Here is a 23,969-nt window from a genome sequence, read left to right on the forward strand (position 1 = left end):
ACATGGAGAAACCCTGTCTCTGCTAAAAAATACAAAAATTAGTCAGGCATGGTGGTACATGCCTGTAATCCCAGCTACTCAGGAGGCAGAGGCAGGAGAATCTCTTAAACCCAGGAGGTGGAGGCTGTGGTAGGCCAAGATCGGGCTATTGCACTCCAGCCTGGGCCACAGAGCAACTCTGACTAAAAAAAAAAAAAAAAGGGAAAGAAAGAAAGAAAAAAAAAGAACAGACCAAGGAACTGTCCTGGGAGTGATGAAGGCTGAGGGTCTGGGAGCTGACATAGGCGACCTTCACGGGGGAAGGAGGGTGGGCATGCCGGGGGCCTGTGCAAAGGGTTAAGGTAGGCTGATGGGGGACACGGTTCCCACTCCCGGCCCAGCTGGGCCCCTCTGGCAGCTGTGGACAATGCCCGCCCGTGTTCATGGACACAACCATGGCCTTTGTGCATTCTTCCCTGAAGCACCAGCTGGAGAATGCTGGGAGGGGGCGGGGGCCCAAATGGTAGAGAAATGGCAGTGGGAAGCCGACCAGCCAGTAGCAGGGCCTCCCAGCAGGCCCAGCCAGGGCAGGGCAACGCATGAGGTTGTCCAGACCCCACATTCCCTCCTGTGCCCTCACCAGGCCGGGGGCAGGGTAGGGAGGCCCTCATGGTCAGCCAGACTCATCATTTGCCATCAGGCTTTGGGCTACCTGCAGGGTTGGGGGCAGGAGGTGGGCAGTGGGCCTCCCAGGGCTCAGCCTGGGCCTGGGCCTCCTATCTCCCTGCAGCCAGGCTGCTGGCCCTGGACTGTGCCTGGCAGAGCCTGGTGGGGTCCCCTGGTCCCTTAGGGAGACCTCAGGGGACCAGAGCAGATGGGAACAGATCAGGGATGTCAGGCACACCACCTTCCGCCCTTGAAGCCAGGCCCTTTCTGTCACTTGAGAGGGAGGGCATTCTGTGATCTGGAGTCCCTGGCTGGGGGCAGCCCCACCAGCCCTGACCCTCCCGGCCCACCTGGGACATCCCTTCCATGTCCAGCTGCATCAGCTCCGCCTGGTTCACCTGCAGCAGGGCGAGGCCCACTCGGAACACGATCTCCAGCCCCTGCAAAGGCGGCAAAGGCAGTGGGAGGAGGAGGGCAGGGAGGCTCCTGTTCCAGCCATCCCCAGGCGGCTCTCTGCCCTCCCCAGCCCCGCCGGTCCTCACCTCATACATGAAGATGTCGAAGACCCGGGTGGCAACAGGGAGTGGGAAGGTGGTCAGGAACAGTGTGAGGAACCAGGACGAGGCATACATAGATGTGTGGAAGCTTTGGGAGCGGAAGTGGGTGTTGAGGTCTGGGAGCTGCTCCTGGAGAGTGGGAGGCCGGGTGGGCACAGTGAGGGGGATGCCCTCCCACCCGGGGGCGCTGGGCCTCAGTGTCCCCACCTCTAGGGAGCCTTTCTGGACCTGCGCTGGGCAGCCCAAGGCTCCCTTCCTGGCGCTCCCTCAGCACTCTGTCTTGGGGAAGCCGAAGTACCCCAGAGCTGTGAGCAGCAGGGGACGAGGACCAGGCAGGGGTGGCAAGAGCTGTGTGTGTCGGGGGCCTGCCCTGGGTAGGCCATGTGCTCGTGGCAGCTCATGGGGTCCTCACGACAGCCTGAGAGGGTGTGTCTGAGGCTGGGGGAGTTGGATCACTCCCCATAGACACCCAGAGAGCCAGAGGTGGCACACAGGCGAGTGGCAGGCCCTAGCCCTGAGGGAAGCCCCACTCTCACCCTGTTATGTGAACCACCAATCAATGAACATCTCTCAGCCCCCAGCATAAAGCTTTGTGCAAGCTGTGTTTGACTGGCTTGAACTCCAGACGGTCAGAAAGTGGCAGACAGCTGGGGAAACCAAGGCTGGGGAAGGCGTTAGGATCCTGGGCTTGCTCCCAGCACCAGGGGCTCCCTGCGCCCTGGGTTTGCAAGCCTGGCTGTGGGAGAACTCCACTACCCAGCCTGGGTGGGGTGGCGTCTTTTCTGCAGCCCAGGCCTCCCGCTTGTGGCATTACCAGTCTCCCTTAGGCTACAACACTGCCCATACTCCAGGCCAGGGGAGCAGAGCTGTCACATCCAGAAATGACTGCACAGCCCCACCTGCCATGGCAGCTGGAGCAGGCGTGTGTGTGTGTGTGTGTGTGTGTGTGTGTGTGTTCCCGCATGGCCTCAGCGGCTGTCTGTCAGCCAGGAGCAGGCCCTGCGGGGGCTGCTATTTATAAACAGACGTCTGCAGCTCTCTGGTAATCAGGCAGGCAGACAACCCTTTCCCTCCTTTCACCACACTCAGATGCAGACAGGTGGGTGGCCTAGGGTGTGCCCCATGTCAGCCTGTCCTGCCCCCTGCCCCAGCGGTCCTGGGAGCACCCCTGAAGTGGTGGCTCTCCTGTCCCTCCAAGCATCCTTCAGGGCAGGGCTGCATGGGGAGAGGACCGCCTTTTGGAGTTGGAACACCCAGGTGTGATTTCACAGGCTTGGAATTTTCAGTCCAAGAGATGCCTGGGGATGGCCTGGGGTGCCAGCCCTGCCCTTCCGGGGCCCTGCCCACCTGGGGCCCTGGTCACCTGGGACCCTGCTCACCTGCAGCATATACTCGAACTGATAGATGCAGAGCCCAAGCTCGGCCATGCTGGGCTTGAAGAGCTCCCGAAGCCGGTATTCCTGCATCAGCCGCACGAACACACAGAAGGCCTCCTCCTCAGGCATCTGGAGGGGACAGGCAGGTGGGGGGATTCAGGGCAGGGGAGAGGGGTGTCTCACTGCTCATCAGGGCCCTGGGGTACAGGTGCCTGTGTCCATGTCAGTACCTGGCTCCCTAGACCCTCATGACACACTGCTGTCCCTGTGTCCCCACTTGCTGTTTTGCTGAAGGAAAACCTGAGGCTGAAGTCACCTGTCAGGGGCTACTTGGCGGGCTACTCGGCAGGAAATAATGGAGCTGGACTTGAACCCAGGGCTGGCCACTGCCACCACCCACCTGGCTAGTATACCTCCTGTCCACTCCCAGCTGCATCCTTTCTCCCTGTCCTAAGCCTTCTGGTTTCTCTGGAGGAGACCCCAAGACCCATAAACACCATGCTGGATGACCTAAGTTCCCAGCCTGAAGTTCCTGTCCAACCCTGAGAGGTGGCAGAAAGAGATAACCTGTCTCTGCAAACCCTGTCTCTGTCCTGGATAATACAGCGGACAGGACCCAACCAGATAGGTGCCCCTCGCTGGGCCTTGGTCTGGAGATGGGCGGAGGTCACGGGTGTGGATGGAGAGGAAGGATCTGCCTCTAGTGGGATGCTGGAAAGAGGCCATGCCACTTCTGTCCACCTCTTGGGGACTAAGCTCAGGGTAGGCTGTGATCTGGCAGGAGCCCAGCCACCCCCCAGCCACCTACCTGCATGAGGAGCAGCCCCACAATGAAGGCGCTGCCCTGGCAGTAGCCCACCTCCCGGTCCACCAGCGAGTATGCCTGGAAGGGAATGCCAATCCTCAGGGCAGGGTCCCGCCATCCAGCACAGCTGGTGAACAGGGGAACGGCTCCCTCCTTTGAGACCGAGGGAGTGGGGAGCCCCTGGGCTCACCTTCATGACATTGAAGAGGACCTCCTGGCCCAGGCTGTCCTGGCCCTTGAAGAACTCGTGTTCTGGGTAAGTGCGGGCGATGTCCCTGCGAATCAGCTTCTCGCATGGCGAGGACATCTTGAGCAGCTCGGAGTACTGGTTCTTGACTGGCATGTCCGTGGCGCTGCATAGGAGCTGCCACACGATGGCCCGGAAGTGGTGCGGGATGCCCTTTCGGATCAGCTCCTGGCCACGGGAGTGGGAGGCCAGGCTGGACTCTGTTCCAGTGCAGCCTCCCTGTGGCCACCCAGCCTGGCTCCTCAGGCGTGTCTCATCCAGGCCTCGATAGTGGCACAGAACTCATGGTGCCCAATCTTTTTTTTTTTTTTTTCTTTTTTTAGAGACAGGGTCTCACTCTGTCACCCAGGCTTGAGTGCAGTGGTGGGATCTTGGCTCACTGCAACCTCTTGCCTCCTGGATTCAAGTGATTCTCCTGCCTCTGCTCCCAAGTAGCTGGGATTACAGGTGCATGGCACCACGCCCAGCTAATTTTTGTATTTTTAGTAAAGATGGGGTTTCACCATATTGGCTAGGCTGGTCTCTAACTCCTGACCTCAAGTGATCCGCCCTCTCAAAGTGCTGGAACTACAGGTAGAAGCCACTGTGCCTAGCCTACCTGGCTAATTTTTTTTTTTTTTTTTTTTTTTTTTTTAACTGAGGCAGTACTGGGTGGTGGGGGTTCAATCTACCTGGCTAATTTTTAAACTTTTTGTAGAGTTAGAGTCTTACTATGTTGCCCACGCTGGACTCGAACTCTTGGCCTCAAGCGATTCTCCCACCTCAGCCACCCAAAGTGCTGAGATTCCAGGAGTGAGCCACTGCGCCCCAATCCTTTGTGGGCACTCCAGGGCAGCAAGCATACGGGCACCCGAGGTGCAGGGCCCATCCAGAGCCACCCTCACTCACTCTCTCCTGTCCCTGTGCCCTGGCAGGACACCCTAAAAGTGCCTGCACATCTCCACTGCTGCTGCTGTGCCCAGGCTGGAGCCCTACAGACCCTGGCACTGCCAGGTGGCTGAGTGACCGTACCACCAGCCCACACCCTTGGCCCTGCCCTGCCTGCTTGGGTGTCCCCTACCTTGAGCAGCTTCTCCTTCCGGCGCCGCCACTCCTCCCACTCGTTGGCGATCCGGCCCCACAGGATCCATGTGTCCTCCTCCAGGTGGCTCAGGTTGGAGGAGGCCGAGGAGCTGGACACCAGCGAGGAGCCGCTGTTCCGCCTCGAGCCATTCATGGAACGCATGGACTTGGAGTCGGCCTCCAGGAGCCTGGGCAGGAAGGGCCGGCGGAGGGGGCACCAGTGACTTCCTGGGGACACGAAACCTTGGGGAACCGGCCTGTCCTCCCAGGGGTCTCAGAGGACACCAGGGATTAGGTCTCTCTTTTTCTTTTCTTTTTTTTGGAGACAGAGTCTTGCTCTGTCACCCAGGCTGGAGTGCAGGCTAGGCTCACTACAACCTCCGCCCCCTGGGTTCAAGTGATTCTCCTGCCTCAGCCTCCCAAGTAGCTGGGTTACAGGGACCCACCCCCATGCCCAGCTAATTTTTGTATTTTTAGTAGAGACAGGGTTTCTCCATGTGAGCCAGGCTGGCCTCCAACTCCTGACCTAAGCAGATCCGCCCACCTCAGCCTCCCAAAGTGGATTACAGGGATGAGCCACCATGTCCAGCCTAAAACCTGCATTTTAAACAGGGGCAGGGCCAGAGGAGGAAAGTAGGAGGTGGCTGTGACCTTGCACACGCTGGGTCTGGCTCTGAGTGTGAAGGGCACCTGGGAACCCAGGCTGCACCCCAAGATTCCACCTCAGCCCTCAACTCACCGGTTCTGCTCTTCAAGCTTGGCCAGCAGCTCCAGCTCATCGGGGCTGAGGTTCTCGGAGTCAGAGGTGGGGGAGCAGGTGGGGGCCGACAGGGCCTCCTGGGATGACGAGTCGGGGCTCAGAGTGGGGCTCGCCATGGTGCGTGGACTTGTTAGCCACAACTGGGGTTGGTTCACAGCTCTGTCTGGGGGCCAGAGACACGCATGGTCGGCATTGGATGGGTGCCCACCCTGTCCTACTTGCCCACCTTGGGACATTTCCTCACCCTGGGCTTCCCACCTCTTGTCCCCCTGCTCTGTGCACCCCTCATCCCCATGCACCCCAGCCCAGGTGACAGCCATTCTGCCCCTTCTGTTGGAGACACTGGCGATTGGGATCCCTGCCAGTGTAGCCAGGCTGGATGTCTGGATGGAGACAGGAGGACCATTGCCAGGACCCAAGCCATCCTGCTGTCCCTGAGCATGAAGGCCAAGGCTCAACTCGACACTCCTGAGTCTGGAGCAGAGTCCGGGGTGGAGGCTCCCCATCACTCGGGGCTCCACGGACTCTGCTGGGACCTTGGGGTACAGAAGCCCTGCTTCACCGGCCCTTCCTAACAGCTCAGTGTCCGTCCCTCCATGGCCTGCCCCAGGAGCCCCACATCAATGTCTGACTTTCCCCATCTCATCAACCAAAGTGGGCTGCTGGCACGATCAGGAGCAATTACTCTCGACTGTTAATTGTCTGGCACTGCCAACGGCCGGAAGAGTTGACTCCCCTTGGGTTGGGAAGCCAGGGACGTGGCAGAGTGCTGGGAATCTGTGCCCTGGCAGACACTGAACCAGAGCTGTGGGCTCTGATCTGTATCCAGATCTCGGCCTGCCACATACTGGGTAAGTCCCAGGCACATCTCTCCTATCCTTTTGTGGTGTCATCTGGCCTGACCCTAATGGGGGCTTCAAGGACACTGGCGTCTTGGCTTCTGCCAGCCTGGTAGAGGCAGATCAGCACCATGTCGAAACAAAGGCCCTGGGCTCAAATGGATCTGCGTCTGAAGCGTGGCTCCCCCTCGACCAGCTGTGTGACCTTGGGCCAGTCACTCGGCATTTTTGAGCCTCCATACACTGAGATCGTACAGGACCTAGCCTCAAGAGTGGCTGTGGAAACTCAGCATGTGACTGCACATAATGTGATCAGAACAGAGCCTGACACTCAGTGACAGCCTCATGGGCATTGGCTATCACTGTCCATCCTGGGGCCAGGGCTCCTGGGTTCTGCTGTGGCCTGTGTGGGGGCTGATGGCCAGGGGACCCCTAGTTGGGGGATCTGGGGGAAAGGAGCGGCTATGAGAGTGGAGGCAGGGGCTGGGGATGGCGTTCCTTTATGCTTCTTCCTGGTGAGCCCAGGCTGGCCCCCAGCATCTGAAAAGATGAGGATACCTAGGGTCCTGGTGGCAGGAAGGAAACCCTGCTCCCACCTCCTTATTTGCATGGCCTCTCAACCCCCGCCCACTGCCCTGCATGCTCTGTGCCACTTGGCCCCACCTGAACTGGCTGACAGCTTTACCTACAGAGGGGGCTTTGCTGGGTCCTTGGAGTGGGGACATCCGGAACCCCAGGCGGCAGGGGGACAGTGGCGACCATAGCAGACCACTCTGTACCTGCCTGACTACTGCTGGGTCACTGGGCACATTCCTACAGCCCAGACTCAGCCCCCAACCAACCCCTGAGGGCCCATAGGTTGGGTAGACTTGACCCTGGCCACCACAGTCCTCCTGGAATGGGGTTGGGGAAGGTGTGCCATTCTGTTTTCACCTCATGGGGACTCAGAGTCCTCCTCCAGGCCTCTGTGGCTCCCCAGGGCTGCTGGTTCTACCTTGGGCCCTTGAGTGTTCCCCTAGTTTGCCAGGTGCTGAGGGTTTTGGATTTTGGTGAGTGGAAGGAACTCTCTCATTGCCAAGTGGGCTGGGGCCACCTGCCCCAAAGACCAAGCAGCCGGGCACCACCTAACCAGGAGTTAATCATTCTCGAGACAGGGATAGTGGGGGCTGCTCTAGGGCCTCCCAAAGAGTCAAAGTCTGAGGCCAGCAGGGCAGAAACGGGGTCTGTGGACAAAAAGTGCTGATCAGAAGGAACTCTCTGGGTGGGGAGGGGCTGGGAGGGCAGCTTCAGAGCTGGGAGAATGGGGAGGAAGTGATGGAGGCGAGGCTGGAGCTTCAGAACCACAGATGGAGTTGGGGGGCAGTGAGAGCTTCGGAACCAAGGAAACCCAAGCCCAGGGCATCAGCCCCACCCAATCTCTGCCAGAGCCTCGGTTTCTGATTTTTAAAATCCCCAAACCCCGGAGCTGTCTACTAGCAGAGGTTGTTGAGCTATTATCAGGTATGTGTTTGTATTTCATACAGGAAATGAAATGTATTAAATAAGCAGGGCTGAAACTTGCAGTCTGAGAGGCAGGAACCTTCTGATCCCACCGGAACTTTCTTTCCACTCATCCTCAGACTCTCTCAACATTGGAAACCATCCTCCTGAAGCGTGTATGCACACACAACACACATGCACTCTCTGACACACACTCTTCACAGTCACCCCCACTCCCTCATACATGTACACACACTCATTCACACCCACACCCACTCACATACAAACTCTCACACATACACATGCACACACTCGGATACACACACATGTGCCTATTCACACACACATCTACACATTCACACACACAAGCACACACTTGACACACATATGCTCATGCATATTAACACACACACACACAGTCAGATACACACACCCAGTACCTTCACATACATACACACATGCACACACTCAATACACACCCATGCATTCATACACACTCACATATGAACATACTTGGATACACACACACCTATACACATTCATGTCCACACCCTCGACACACACAGGTACACATGCACACACTTGATACACACATACCCATGCACATTCACACACACACTCATACTCACACTCTCAGATACACACACCCAGTACCTTCGTACACATGCACACACTTGATACACACATGCTCATGCATATTTGCACACATTCACACACGGATACACACACACCCATGTACCTTCACATGCATACACATGCACACATTCAATATACACATACGCATACACATTCACACACACTTGATATGCACACAATTCATACACACATCCATGCACACTCACATTTTCACACACATGTACATACTTGATACATATTCATGCACGTTGACATACATGTACACATACACGTGGATACACACATACCTTACACATTCACACACTAGCACATATGCATGTACATAATACACACCCATGCATATTCACACACACACACTCAATACATATCTCATACACATGCATAGGACATACACTCACACACACACTCAGGCATACACACATACTCTTTCATACCTCTCAAAACATACTCACTGACACACACTCTCACCCACCCACACTCAGACACACACACACATTGATTCCCACCCCTCTACACACACACACTTCCTGCTCGGAGCAGCCCTCACCCTCTGGGAACAGAGCGGGTTTCAGATGGAGGCAGGCTGCTGTCCTGACTCTGTGGACAGCCCTGCACCCCCTGGATGGTGCCATGACTCTTGCTGGCCCAATCACTCCTTCCTGGTGCTAACTGAGGGCCACCTGAGGGCCGGGCACTGTCTTGGAAGGAGACATGGCAGGGAGCGATGCAGGAAGGCCCCTTTTCCATTTCCGCCTGCTAGATGGGCACGAACCTTGGCGACCCACCCACTGGCCTCTGGGTCTGGGTCGCAGCCTCTCCATGTCCTTAACTTCAGTGCTTCACCTCAACTGTTCCTCAGCCATCTGAAGGGGGGTCCTGGCCCCTGTCCCTGACAGCAGCCCCTCCAGCCATACCTCCACAGGGCGGCTCATAGCTTAGGAAGCTAAGCCAGGTCAGAGCACTGGAAAGGGGTTGTGCCTGGGGGTCATGGGAGGTGTGGGGACGGAAAGTGCTGGAATGCTGGGCATTTCGAACCTCCCTTTCGCTGTCCCTCTAGGGGGCACTGCTGGGCATGCTTCCTCCTTCCTGAAGCCCCCTCCCCGCTGGCTGATGAGGGCTGGGCTCCTGGCTTCCCTTCTGTCTCCGGCCAGGACTTCTCAGTCCCCCATGTGGCACCTCTTCCTCCCCAGGTCCTGCCTTGGCCTTGTTCCTTGATGCCCTTGGCGATCTCACTCTGGGGGCTTACATGACCACATGTATGTCACCAGCTTTTCCTTTCTCTCAAGAACTGGCCAAAGTTGCCAGAGTTGCCCCCAGCTCACCCAGTTGCATGTTCTGTGTTTCCCCCACTGGGGCAGGAATCACCCCTGCTCTCTCGGAGTGTCTGAGGCGGATACCAAAAAATAATCACCCAGACTCTCCTTCACAGATTGAGATAAATGCTTGCAGTAAATTATATGGTAGGATGGAGAACAGCCAGGGGGTTCATCAAAAACTTAAGCACATTGTCACCATGCGACCCGGCAAATCCACTCCTAATGCAAGGTAATGGCAAACATCTGTTCATAGCAGCATTATTCACAAAAGCCAAAAAGCAGAAACAATTCAAATGTCCATCAGCAGTGAATGGATCAACAAAACACGGTCCACCCAGACAGTGGAATATTACTCAGCCATGAAGAGGAGCGAAGCACCGAGACAGGCCACAGTATGGATGAACTTAGAAAACATGGCGCTCAGTGAGAGAAGCCAGACACGAAAGGTCACACAGTGTGTGACTCCCTTTATACGGAATGTCCAGAACAGGCCAATCCACAGAGACACAAAGTGAATTTGTGGTCACCAGAGACCGGGGGAGGGAGGAGTGGGGAGAAACTGCTTATGGGTATAGGGTTTATTTTTTGGGTGATAGAAATGTCCTGGAATTAGTGGTGATGGTTACACAATTAGAATAAATGCCACCAAACTGTAAGCTTTAATGGGTGAATTTTTTTTTTTTTTTTTTTTTTTTTTTTTTTTGAGACAGAGTTTTGCTTTTGTTACCCAGGCTGGAGTGCAATGGTGCAACCTCCGCCTCCTGGGTTCAAGCAATTCTCCTGCCTCAGCCTCCTGAGTAGCTGGGATTACAGGCATGGGCCACCATGCCCAGCTAATTTTTTGAATTTTTAGTAGACACGGGGTTTCACCATGTTGACCAGGATGGTCTCGATCTCTTGACCTTGTGATCCACCCGCCTTGGCCTCCCAAAGTGCTGGGATTACAGGCATGAGCCACTGTGCCTGGCTTTTTTTTTTTTTTTTTTTTGAGATGGATTTTGCTCTTGTTGCCCAGGCTGGAGTGCAATGGTGCAATCTTGGCTCACTGCAACCTCTGCTTCCAGGTTCAATCAATTTTCCTGCCTCAGCCCCCTGAGTAGCTGGGATTACAGGCATGTGCCACCATGCCTGGCTAATTTTGTATTTTTAGTGGAGACGGAGTTTTGCCATGTTGGTTAGGCTGGTCTTGAACTCCCGATCTAAGGTGATCCACCCGCCTCAGCCTCCCAAAGTGCTGGGATTACAGGAATGAATAAGCCTGGCTTCATATTCGCTACCATGCCTTGCTAATTTTTCTACTTTTTCATAGACATGGGGTCTCACTATGTTGCCCAGGCTGCTCTTAAACTCCTGACTTCAAGTGATCCTCCCGCCTCAGCCATCCAGAGTGCTGGGATCACAGGTGTAAGCCATCCTGCTCAGCTGAAGCTGCTGTCTTGATGGTGCCTGCCACATCTATTGGGCTTTCTGTCCTTTCTGATGCTCTGTCCATGGGGCCACCAGAACCACACAGAACTACAGCTCTAGCCAGGTCATGTGCCTGCCCAGGACCCTTTAGCAGCTCCCAATGGTAAGATGGAGCCCAGATGTCTTTGCAAGACATGCACGCCCTTCCCAGCCTCACCTCTTTCTGCATCCCTGCCTGGCACATTCAGTCCTCCAGGCACATGGGTCTCCTCTTGCCGTTGTCTGCGCACACTCTGTTCCCTCTGACTGGAAGGGCATTCTCCAAGACCTGGTTTGGATTTTTTTTTTTTTCTTTTTAGAGACAGAGTTTTGCTCTGTCTCCCCAGCTGGAGTGCAGTGGTATGATCATAGCTCACTGTTCACTGCAGCCTTGACCTGGGCTCAAGTAATCCTCCCACCTCGGCTCCTCAAAGTGCTGGGACTGTGCCCGGCTGGTTTGGCCATTCTTTTTGTGAAAACTCCTCTGTCAACCTCCCTTCTTCCAGCACCCTGTCTCACTTCTTCCCTCTCTCTCCCTGAAAACACCTACCCTCCTGCTCTCACCCAAGCCCAATGCACATTCTATGGCAATTATGTCTATACCTGCCTGCCTGTCCACCCGCCCTATGGGGTCATGCATGATTCAAGGGCAAGAGCCTCTCCATTCTCTACTCCAAGCCCCTGATGCACCATCTGGCATTCAGTACATGCTCAACAAATGTTTGTTGAATAAATGAAGATGAAACTTTCCATGTCACTCAGGCAGGTGATCAAGGTCAACATCAACAGTGATAAGTCACGTGGCTAATGTGTACCCTTGATAGGATGTGACAGGAAGGACCTTTCATCCCTGTGATCTTCTTCCTCAAAACCCCAGTCCAACCATGAGAAAAACACCAGAGAGTCTGGGCGCGGTGGCTGACACCTGTAATCTCAGCACTTTGGGAGGCCGAGGTGGGCAGATCACTTGAGATCAGGAGTTCGAGACCAGCCTGGCCAACATAGTGAAACCCTGTCTCTATATAAAAAAAAGATATTAGCTAGGTGTGGTGGCACACACCTGTAATCCCAGCTACTCAGGAAGCTGAGACAGGGGAATGGCTTGAACCCAGTAGGCTGAAGTGGCAGTGAGCTGAGATCACACCACTGCACTCCAGCCTGGGTGACAGAGCAAGACTCCGTCTCAAAAAAAAAAAAAAAATAAGGAAAAACACCAGATAAATCAGGATTAGAGGACATTCCACAAAACACCTACTCAGCCCTCCTCTGTCACGGTTGGACGGGCTAACACCTATAATCCCAGCACTTTGGGAGGCTGAGGTGGGCAGATCACCTGAAGTAAGGAGTTCGAGACCAGCCTGACCAACATGGAGAAACCCCATCTCTACTAAAAATACAAAGTTAGCCGGGTGTGGTGGCGTGTACCTGTAATCTCAACTACTCTGGAGGCTGAGGCAGGAGAGTTACTTGAACCCAGGAGGCGGAGGTTGCTGTGAGCCGAGATCATGTCACTGTACTTCAGCCTGAGCAGTAAGAGCGAGACTCCGTCTCAAAACCAAACCAAACCAAACAAAAAAACAAAAACCAAAAACCTGTCAAGGTCACAAAAAGCAAGGAAAGTCTCAGAAACTGTCACCACCCAGAGGAGGTTAGGAGACATGACGACTGTCATGTGGTAACCTGGGATGGAGACAGTTTATTGGGAAAAAAACAAAGGAAATCTGAATAAAGTGTGGACTTCAGTTAATAATAATGTATCAATACTGGCCCATTAATTACAACAATATATCATATTCATGGAAGACATTAGCTATAGGGGAGACTGGGTATGGGGCACATGGAAACTCTCTGTATTGTCTTCTCAGTTGTTCTATAAATCTCAAAGAGTTCTACAAAGTACAGTCTTATTTAATTTTATTTTATTTTTGAGACAGAGGTGTCACTCTGTTTCCCAGGCTGGTCTTGAACTCCTGGCCACGAGGGATCCTTCTGCTTCAGCCTGTCTATTTTAAAAATAATAATAAAGGCTGGATGTGGTAGCTGACACCTGTAATCCCAGCACTTTGGGAGGCCGAGGCAGGTGGATCACTTGAGATCAGGAGTTCGAGACCAGCCTGGCCAACATGGTGAAACCCCATCTCTATTAAAAATACAAAAAAATTAGCTGGGCATAGTGGCACATGCCTATAATCCTAGCTACTCAGGAGGCTGGGGCAGGAGGATTGCTTGACCCAGGAGGCAGAGTTTGTGGTGAGCTAAAATTGTGCCACCGCACTCCAGCCTGGATGACAGAGTGAGACTCCATCTCAAAAAAGAAAAAAGAAAAGAAAAGAAATATCTGTACAGTGTAAGCAGAAAAGCCAACGATGGCTTTAATATACAAGTGCCATATGGCATACAGAGTCCCTTTAGTAGGCTATAGAGGAAGAAGGATTTGAACTTGGATTTCTGACTGTACAGCCTTTGCCCTAAACCCACCCGCTGTGCTGCAGCTCTCTCTGTATTCCTTTACTTTGGGAATGATACACGTATGTAAAACCCCAAGTGCAGGGGGTATTCAGTGAAAGCAGTCATTATTTTCAATAGGGAGAGTGGGCAAGAGCATGACACATATTTCAGTCTGTGGCATTTTCAGAGACAGCAATGAAGACCCCAAGTTTTCTTTCAATGTTGTTTCCCTTTCTCCCCTACCCCCCATTTCCTTCTTTTTTTCTTTTCTGAGATGGAGTCTCACTCTGTCACCCAGGCTGGAGTGCAGTGGCGCCATCTCGGCTCAGTGTAACCTCCGCCTCCTGGGTTAAAGCACTTCTCCTGCTCAGAGTAGCTGGGATTACAGGCACCCGCCACCACACCCAGCTAATTTTTGTATTTTTAGTAGAGACAATATTTCGCCATGTTGGCCAGATTGTTCTCAAATCCCTGATCTTAGGTGATCCACCTGCCTTGGCCTCCCAAAGTGCTGGAATTACAGGCTACCCCACATTTCTGATTCCTCCATGTCTAATGATTGCCAGGGACACAGACTTATTTCTGAATCTAAAGCCTCAAAAGATGCCACGTGACCCCGGTTTGTCCCGCCTGACAGACTGTTGCTCGGGGCTGGCAGACTGCTGCTGTCCTCGCTGGCTCTGACCCCTGGGGAAGAGGCCCAACCTAGCACCTTAGGTCCTCTCTTCCTTGGCAAGGGGTGGGTGGGCAACTGACAGGTGAGCTGCCCCTTGGATGTCAAGAACAGCGGCAGGAATTCAGAGGTCCCTGCCCAATCTCTTCTTGTGTCCGGTCTAGCTGTTCTTCCACGTGGCTCTGGAGGATTCCATATCCCTGGCCTTGGAGTGCAGGTTGTTATCCCAGATCTCTTGGCTCCAGTTGAGAACTTCAGAGCTTGCAGCCTGGGTTCAAACCCCTCTTCTACCCCTTTCTTTTCTTTTATTCTTTTTTGAAACTGAGTCTCCTGTCACCCAGACTGAAGTGCAATGGCATGATCTTGGCTCACTGCATCCTCTGCCTCCTGAATTCAAGCAGTTCTCTTGCCTCAGCCTCCCGAGTAGCTGGGATTACAGATTGATACCTGCCACCAGCCCTGGCTAATTTTTGTATTTTTAGTAGAGACAGGGTTTCACCATGTTGACCAGGCTGGACTTGAACTCCTGACCTTGGGTGATCCATCCGGCTCAGCCTCCCAAAGTGCTGGGATTATAGGCGTAAGCCACCACACTTGGCCTCCTCTGCCCCTTTCTATCTTTGTGATCTTGGGTATGAAGTATTTTGCTTCACTATTTTTTTCTTTCTTTTTTTTTTTTTGAGACAGAGTCTCGCTCTGTCACCCAGGCTGAAGTGCAATGGCATGATCTCGGATCACTGCAATCATTGCCTCCCATGTTCAAGCAATTCTCCTGCTTCAGCCTCCTGAGTAGCTGGGATTACAGGCATACGCCACCACGGCTGGCTAATTTTTGCATTTTTAGTAGAGACAGGGTTTCACTCTGTTGGTCAGGCTGGTCTCGAACTCCCAACCTCAGGTGATCCGCCTGCCTCCGCCTCTCAAAGTGCTAGGATTACAGATGTGAGCCACTATGCCCAGCCTTGCCTCAATGTTTGTTTATTTTTATTTTATTTTTAGAGACAGGGTCTTGCTCTGGTCCTCCAGGCTGCAGTATAGTGGCATAATCATAGCCCACTGCAGCCTCCAACTCCTGAGCTCAAGTGATCCTCCTGCCTCAGCCTCCCAGGTAGCTGGGACTACAGGCACTTGCCACCATGTCCAGCAAATTTTGTTATTATTATTATTATTATTATTATTATTATTGCAGAGAGAGTCTCACTATGTTGCCCAGGTTGGTCTCAAACTCCTGGCCTCAAGTGATCTCCCTGACTTGGCCTCTTAAAGTGCTGGGATTATAGGTGTGAGCCACGGCACCCAGCCTGCCTCAGTTTCTTTATCTGAAAACAGGGCTAATGACAGTATCAATCTCACAGGTTTTGTACCTCACAGGAATCAATGAGCTTAAACCTGTCATGTGCTTAAGGCAAGCCTGGTCTGTGATATTTATTCCCTTGGATGGAAAGTTCTGCCAGGGCAGCGGCTGGCACTGTCTAGCCCACTATTGCATCTTTAGAGTCTAATAGGCATCCCATATTTGTGGGATAAATAAACTTCCCCTCTTCAACAGGCCATGCCTTTCTGTGGTAATCCTGTTTAAAGATTAAACACAGTCAAACTAGAATCACTGTTATTGGTAACAATAGTAGCAACAGCAGCACACACCTATGGGCTAAAATCAGAGGGTGAAGAATTCTGGCCTGCGGAATCCTTTCTGACCTAAAAAAAATGTTTTCTCTCTTGTAATTTCACCAGATTACTTTTTACTTTTGGTTGTTATAATAGGTTCCCTTCTGGCAAATCCCTCATTTTTCTTTATATATATATATATATATATATATATATATATATATATATATTTTTTTTTTTTTTTTTTTTTTTTTTGAGATGGAGTTTCACTCTTGTTGCCCAGGTTGGAGTGCAATAGTGTGATCTCTGCTCACTGCAACCTCTGCCTTCTTGGTTCAAGTAATTCTCCTGCCTCAGCCTCCCAGTAGCTGGGGTTACAGGCATGTGCCACCACACTTGGCTAATTTTGTATTTTTAGTAGAGATGGGGTTTCCTCCATGTTGGTCAGGCTGGTCTCGAACTCCTGACCTCAGGTGATCCACCTGCCTCAGCCTCCCAAAGTGGTGGGATTACGGGTGTGAGCCACGGCATTCGGCCTTAAATTTTTTTTTAACTTGAATTTGTTTTTTTGAGACAGAGTCTCGCTCTGTGGCCCAGGCTGAAGTGCAGTGGCATGATCTTGGTTTACTGCAACTTCAGCCTCCCAGGTTTAAGTGATTCTCCTGCCTCAGCTTCCTGAGTAGCTGGGACTACAGGTGTGTACCACCACACCTGCTAATTTTTTTGTATTTTTAGTAGAGATGGGGTTTCACCATGTTGGCCAGGCTGGTCTCGAACTCCTGACCTCAGGTGATCCTCCCGCCTCAGCTTCCCAAAGTGCTGATATTACAGGCATGAGCCACCATGCCAGGCCTCAGATTTAAGTGAAACACTCTCACAAGCACATCGTGGCATGCTGAGAAATGAATGAAAGTGCAGGTGAGTCATGCCAATGAGGCCTTCCCAATCTTCCTCAAAAGGGTAAGTTTCCTCCCTGACCCTGATGGGTTGAGTTAGTTCTCCTAAACGAATCTCCTTTCTTCTATTGCCTGGACTTCCAGCATGTATGTGCTGCAGTCTTCCCTGGGTAGAGCAGGTTTGCTGCCTTTTCAAGTTCTCCCAGCTAGAGATCCCCCTTGCTGGGGAGCCCTTCACGGTGTGTGCCAAGTGTACAGATTAGATCGCATTGGGGACACAAGGGCTTGTAGGAAGAAGCTCATCAAAGGATGTGCAGGGACACGCCTCCCTGAACGCCACGCTTGCTCCTGCCTCCTGGGCCTCTGTGCAAGCACTTCTGCTGCCTGGAACACCCTTCCCTGCCATGCCTGCCTGTGACCTGGTCCATACGTCATCCCCACTGTGCCTTCCCCAACACCCCAGGGAGGCATCAGGCCTTTTTTCTAGGCTCCCACTGCAGCCTGCTGTACATAATTCTGTCTCAAGCTCCCCACAGCAGGCAGCAGGCCATGATGGCAAGGGCGGGCGCTGGAATCCTGGTTCCTCCGAGTTGTTGCCAGGATTAAATGAGATAATATGTCAATGGTGCTTGGCATGGTGCTGAGCACGTGGGCGGGGCCTGTCGCATGCCAGCAAGAGGGGCTTTAGATGCAGGGCAGGGAACACATTTTACACACTTTACATTCCTTCATACCCCAGCATCCGACTTCATGTCCAGGGCTTCCCTGTAACAACTGGCATCTCTATTCTGCAAGAGGAAATTGAAATATACATTCCTCCTCATCTTCCCGCACCTCTCAAAGCACACAAACAAAGATGCACCTCCATGAACCCAGTCTGGGGAAAAACTGTTTGTATCGCTGACAAGCCCTCCTCGTGGTTTCTTACAGAGTTCACGGTCATTCCCAGAGAGCCTTCATAGCCCACTGTCTCTGCACAAAACTCCACCCTAGGGAGGCTGTGGAATTTAGTTTCCTGTGCACAAGAGATACCACGTGACCTTCAGGAGTCTTTTCCTCCAAGCCTTCCTTCAGCAAGTGGATAGGACAAACCTCTTCCTACCCGGCATCAGAGGTCTATGTGGGGTGTCAGAGGTCTAGGTGGGGGATCAGAGGTAGATGCTGGGACTCAGGATGGCTATCTGATAGCCCCTCATGCCCACCCCACCCCCCGTGATCCTCCTGGGAAGCCCCTGTATATAACCACAAATCCTGCAACAGACCATCTCTCATCTTCATCCTCCCAGCTCTGATTCAAGCTGGCTCTCTGCAATACAGCTCAGCTGTAGGAAGATGGCCACTATCCAATGAGGTGTCACCTAAGACCCCAGCAGGGACCTGGGTGGCCAGTGATTCACAGGCACCCATAGGACACCATCCTCATCCCCACAGCACCTGGTGAACACACAGGGCCACACCCTAGCCTCCTGGCTTTCCTGCAGTTCCAAGTTCTGTTCTAAGGATTTAGCCACTCTCCCCCAACCCCAGTTTCCAGATGGGGAAGTTGAGGCACTGAACCTAAACGAGCTTTTTCCCGGAGTGGTCCAGAATCTGATAGTAATATCCACAAGGAAGCCTGGGCTTTTTGCCTCAGGCTTTCTGAGCACAGTTATGTTGTCAGAAGGACCCCAGATGCATGGTGCCCAGTCTGCGTGGGGCTGGACTGGTCCAGTTCCTGCTCACCCCCTGCAGTCCTGGCCACAGTGTCGAGCCAGTGTCTTCTCTCCTGTCTTGTCTCATCCCTGTGCCGGGGCCAAGCCACCTGCAATCCCTTCCAAACCACCCGCCGCTGACCACAGAAGCCTGGGGGAACCTACAGGTTGTACCAGGAGGCCGGGGCTGGGGTGAGGAGGGCAGCGGGATGGACAAGAAGAGCCACATAGGATGGAAAGACACAGGAACGTGGGTCCTCTCGCTCAATCACAGCCTGGCTGAGGGGGAATAAAACGAAGCAGACAACTCATTCATGTTCCACCAGAGCCTCTTCAGCACATTTTTCCCTTCTGAAAATATTCCTTAACAAAGAGCTGCCGGCTTCTAGCAGGCCCCGACCCAGCCCCACCGGGTCTCAGATGCCAGAAGAGAAGGAAGCTGTTTTGTCTTGCCCAAATACACGGGTTGTGGGGGAAACAACTCGCTTGGGCGGTCAGGGACCAGCTCCGAGGAGCTGCCTGGACTGCCCCGCTGGCTCTGCCATTTGAGGCCAGCAGGTGTGATGGGGTCAGGAGGCTGGTCTTACCCATCTGGGCAGACTTTAGGACCAAAGCCAGGAGCTGTCTGAACCCCCTCCCTTCCCGCCAGGAGGTGGCATAAATCGGGGGCGGGCAGCGATTCCTTTGGGACACTAGTGTAGGAGAGAAAGTGAGCGTCCTTCCCTTTGAAAGGGCACAGCAGGGAAGAATGGATAACTCAGCAGAGGCCTGGGGCAGGTTCCCACAGGGGCAGGTGCTGGGGCATTCTGGGGCCCTGCCACCCTTCAGTGCCCCAATGTGGGCGCCAGCTTGGTGGAGGGGCAAACTGGCTTCCCAAGGCTCGGCAGGCACCTCAAGGTGTCTGGAGTCTCTGCTTGAGCTGGGGGAGCTGTTGGGGGTTCTGGGAGGGCCTGGACAAGTGGAATCTGAGGAGGGGTATGGAGATATTGAGTGTGTGGGGGCAGGGGCAGATATTCCTGGGGTCTGTGTTGGAGCTCTTAAGTTTTTCTATGTGTGCTGGGGGATCTAAGTGACCCACTGTGTGTGTGTGTGTGTGTGTGTGTGTGTGTGTGTGTGTGTGAAAGAGAGAGAGAGAGAGAGAGAGAGAGATTTTGGGGTTTTCAGAAAGATGGGTGGCTCCGAATGGGGAGTGGGGTGGTTCAGAATATCCACTGGCAGGTCTTGAGCATGGGTGGATTTTTCAGGAAGCCAAGATCCAGATGGGGCAGGATCAGTGGAACTACCAGACTGTGCTGGGTGGACGCTGGGGAGTGATGTTTAGGGGTGCCCTTGGGCATGGGGCAGCTGGGGTAGGAGATGGGGCTAGCAGGCTGAGCTGAGGGCTGTGGGCAGGGGTAGGAAGCCCGATTTATGGAGGCCAGAGAGGGGTCCTGTGGGGTCAGCATGGGGGCAGGTAGGGCCCTGAGGCTAGTCTCCTTGGGGAGAGGTGGGGGCAGTCCTAGGCCGAAGATAGGAGGATGTGAAGTAAGGGAGTGCGGGGAGGGGGTGGCAAGTGTTGTTCACAAGGGAGGGGTCCTGAGACATCAGGGCAGAAGGTGGGTGGGGGTTCTTGGGCTTGGGGGGCGCTTGTTGGGGACTGATCGGCGGAGTGGGGGATGGGGACCCCTGAAGAGGTTCCCGGAGAGGAGTCCTGAGGGTCAGTGCAAAGGGTGGACGGGGCTCCTGGGCCTGCGAGGTCCTCACAGGGAGGGGCTGGAGTGGAGGAGGGGGATCATGCAGGGGATCCCGGGGAGGGTCCGGAGGGATCCGCAACGAGGGTGGGCAGGGGCCAGGGTCCCCCGAAGGTCCCGGGCTGGGGATGCCGAGGCTCCCAGCACGGGTTCCGGGGCACGACGGCCCGAGTCGCTGTCCTGCCAGTTCCCCGCGGGCCGCATCGCGGAGCCGCCGGCCTGAACAGGCGCCCGGCAGGCCCGGCCCGCGCCGCCCTACCTTCGCCGAGCGCGCCGCCATCGCCGTGCCGAGCCTCGCCGCTCTGGGCTGCGCCGCCGGATCCCAGCCGCGCCGTTCGCCTCGCAGCCCCGGCCCGGCCCCCTCAGCCGCCCCCCGGGACCGCGGCCGCCGCCGGCTCCGCCGCTGCCATTTCACCCGCTGACAGGAGCCGCTGCCCCGCCCCCGAGGCCTCGTCTGCCAATTCGCCTTCCCTAGACACTCTGGCTCCGCCCACCAGCTAGGAGTGACGGGATGTCTGACCAATCCGTGGCCATTCCGTGAGGCGGGCCCTGGCTACGGTCAGAAGGTTGCCGCCTCTGAGGAGCGAGCGAATTGAAATGAGGGAAGCGATGAAGGACCAGAGCTTTGCGTATCGGAATGAGGAATCTTGTTGATGAACACGTGATGAGGCCAATAGCAAGGAAGGAAGGGGGTGTGTCTCTGAGGAAAGACTGCGGCCCTGAGGAACACTAGGTAGACGCGGCCAAGCGTTTGGCACTAAGCCCCGCCCAGAGCCGGGCTTTCTGCCCAATAAAGAGACACCCCGAGACGTTCATTATTATCTGCCCCTCAAACCTGGGCCCTGGCAACTGTTGAGGGGGCTATAACGAAGATTGACACCTAGGGAACCAATGATACTAAAGGAGGGCGGGGAAGTGGCACTCTCTGACTAATAGGTATGTGAGATTGGTGCGCGCATTGGCGTCCTGGGCGGTGGAGCTTGAGGCCTGGGTTGAATGAAATGCGGGTGGGGTTAATGGAGGGTGTGGCTTAGGCCAGGGATGGGGCGGGGTCAGGTAAGGGAGGGGCTCTTGGGTTGGGGCTGGGAGGGGGCGTGGCCAGAAATCCCGAAGACTAAGAGGGACGTGATGGCACTGTGTCCTCCAAGAACCCAGTTTTGTGCTGGAGACGGGGCGGTTGGGATTGGGCGGTCCCATAAAAGAGTCAGGCCCTAGTCCAGGCCAGGTTAAGTGTCTTCTTTGAAGCCCACAGCCCGTGTGTTCCTCCATCAAAGCTCGGAACGCGCGGTGATCGTGGGGAAGGATAGGCCCTCCCATGCCCCATCCTCCCGGCCTGATAGCTCCTCGGGGAGTCGGAATGCGGGGCCTAGGTCGGGTCTTTTTCGGGTCCCCAGCGCGGGAACTGCTTATAACGTTTGATGAATGAATGAATGAATGAATGAGCCCGTGACTCTCGTAACAGAGAAGGGAGGGGTGGAGAATTCCTCAGGCTAGAGAGGAATATGTAGTAGGGACAGTTACTGACAGCGGGCGAGACTGAGCAAAATGGACATATTTCCTCCCCAAGATGCAAGGATGGGCCCTGAAGGGGGTGGGGCAGAGAGGGACCTTGTCATAGCAGAGAGGGTGATGTCATAAGTGTGTTTATATTTATTTATTTTTCAGAGACAGGGTCTCCCTTTCTGTTCCAGGCTGCAGTGCAGTGCAGCTATGCAAACATAGCTCACCGCAGCCTCGAACTCCTGCACTCCAGTGATCCTCCCGCCTCAATCTCTCAAGTAGCTGGGACTACAGGCGTGCACCCACTGTGCCCGGCTAATTATTTGGTAGAGACTGGGGTCTTTCTCAGGCTGGTCTGGAACTCCTGGTTCCAGGTTCTCTCACTTTGGCCTCCCAAAATGCTGGGATTACAGGCATCAGCCACCTCGCCCAGGTAGATGTCCTAAGTTCAGAATGGGGAAGGGAGGGCTGAACCCAGGGAGGGGTGTGTCAGGACTTCCTAAGGTCTTATCTGTAGTAGAGGATTCTGTGTGGTCTTGCAAGCAGTGACTGGCATCCACGCATGGCCCTGGCCTCTGTCAGCTCTCTCAGCCTCTCTCTACCTCTTCCTGTCTGTATTGCACCTGCTAACATTTCTGGAACTGTTAATAAACCCCCCAGGCTGCGCGTGGTGGCTCAGACCTGTAATCCCAGCTACTAGGGAGGCTGAGGCAGGAGAATTGTTTGAATCCAGAAGGCAAAGGTTACAGTGAGCTGATATTTCGACATTGTACTCCAGCCTGGGCAACAGAGCGAGACTCTGTTTCCAAAAAAAAGGTGTGTTTTTTTTTTGTTTTGTTTTTGTTTGTTTTTTTTTTGTTGTGTTGTTTTGTAGAGATGGGTTCTTCTTGCTATGTTGTTCAGGCTCCTGTTAAATTCCTGGGCTCAAGCGATTCTCCTGCCTTGGCCTCCCAAGTAGCTGAGAATACAGGCACACGACACCACACCCAGCTAATTTTTGTATTTTTTTGGGTAGAGATGGGGTTTTACCATGTTGGCCAGGCAGGTCTCAAACTCCTGACCTCAAGTGATCTGCCTGCCTTGGCCTCCAAAGTACTGGGATTACAGGCATGAGTCACCATGCCTGGCCTTTCATCTGGATTTGAGTTACTGTCTAGTGTTCTTTCATTTCATCCTAAAGGTTTCCCTTCATTTCCTTTATTGTAGTAAAATACACATGAATGTTACCATTTAAAGCATATCATTTAAAGTATACAATTCAGTGTCATTTAGTATGTTCATAATGTTGTGCAACCACCACCATTATCTAGTTCCAGAACATTCTCATCACCCCAAAAGAACACCCCATACTTACTTATGTATTTTTGTTTTGTTTTGAGAGAGGGTCTTCCTCTGTCACCCAGGGTGACCGCAGTGGCATGATCATGGTTGAGTACAGCCTCAACCTCTTGAGTACCTGGGAGTATAGGCATGTGCCACCATGCCCGGCTAATTTTTTTTTTTTTTTTTTTTTTTTTTTTTTTTTTTGAGACGGAGTTTCGCTCTTGTTACCCAGGCTGGAGTGCAATGGCGTGATCTCGGCTCACTGCAACCTCCGCCTCCTGGGTTCAGGCAATTCTCCTGCCTCAGCCTCCTGAGTAGCTGGGATTACAGGCATGCACCACCATGCCCAGCTAATTCTTTTTGTATTTTTAGTAGATACGGGGTTTCACCATGTTGACCAGGATGGTCTCGATCTCTTGACCTCGTGATCCACCCGCCTCGGCCTCCCAAAGTGCTGGGATTACAGGCTTGAGCCACCGCACCCGGCCTGCCCGGCTAATTTTTAAATGTTTTGTAGAGATGGGGGTCTTGCTATGTTGCTCAGGCTGGTCTCAAACTCCTGGGCTGAAGTAATCCTCCTCTCTTGGCCTCCCAGAGTACTGGGATTATAGGCATGAGACACCATGCCCAGTCCCCACATACTTACTAAACAGTCACTCCACATTCCTGCCTCCCTGTAGCCTTGGAAAACATTAATCTGCTTTGTGTCTCTATGGATTTGCCTATTCAGGACATTTCATATAAATGGAGTCTCACAGTATGTGGCTTCCTGCATCTGGCTTCTTTCACTGAGCGTCATGTTTTAAAGTTTCATCTATGTTGTGGCATACATCAGTGTTTCCTTCCTGTTTATGGCTGAAAATGTAGTTTGGCTGTATATAGAATTCTTGGTTGATGGTTCTTCTTTTTTAGCACCTTGGGTATGTCATCCC

The 23,969-nt window shown here is 53.7% G+C and overlaps 1 protein-coding gene across 5 annotated transcripts in view; it reads right to left on the reverse strand.

Moving 5' to 3' along the window:
- EVI5L (ecotropic viral integration site 5 like) overlaps nucleotides 1-20,668 on the reverse strand; it is a 33,081-nt gene extending 12,413 nt beyond the window's left edge. For 2 of the 5 annotated variants that reach the window (XM_039466690.2, XM_039466686.2), the window contains exons 1-8: nucleotides 20,474-20,668; nucleotides 5,432-5,615; nucleotides 4,691-4,880; nucleotides 3,574-3,798; nucleotides 3,387-3,461; nucleotides 2,582-2,707; nucleotides 1,188-1,331; nucleotides 996-1,085 (exon numbers count right to left, since the gene is read on the reverse strand). In XM_039466690.2, the coding sequence (XP_039322624.1) occupies nucleotides 996-1,085; nucleotides 1,188-1,331; nucleotides 2,582-2,707; nucleotides 3,387-3,461; nucleotides 3,574-3,798; nucleotides 4,691-4,880; nucleotides 5,432-5,568 (987 nt within the window). In that variant the 5' untranslated portion in view covers nucleotides 5,569-5,615; nucleotides 20,474-20,668. Of the gene's footprint in view, nucleotides 1-995; nucleotides 1,086-1,187; nucleotides 1,332-2,581; nucleotides 2,708-3,386; nucleotides 3,462-3,573; nucleotides 3,799-4,690; nucleotides 4,881-5,431; nucleotides 5,616-11,346; nucleotides 11,458-18,649; nucleotides 19,296-20,473 lie in introns of those variants that run through there. The other 3 variants (XM_039466687.2, XM_039466688.2, XM_074384704.1) reach the window with 3 other exon arrangements.
- Nucleotides 20,669-23,969: the final 3,301 nt, after the last annotated feature.

The sequence above is a fragment of the Saimiri boliviensis genome, chromosome 14, assembly GCF_048565385.1.
Source record: "Saimiri boliviensis isolate mSaiBol1 chromosome 14, mSaiBol1.pri, whole genome shotgun sequence".
Classification (NCBI taxonomy): Eukaryota; Metazoa; Chordata; class Mammalia; order Primates; family Cebidae; genus Saimiri; species Saimiri boliviensis.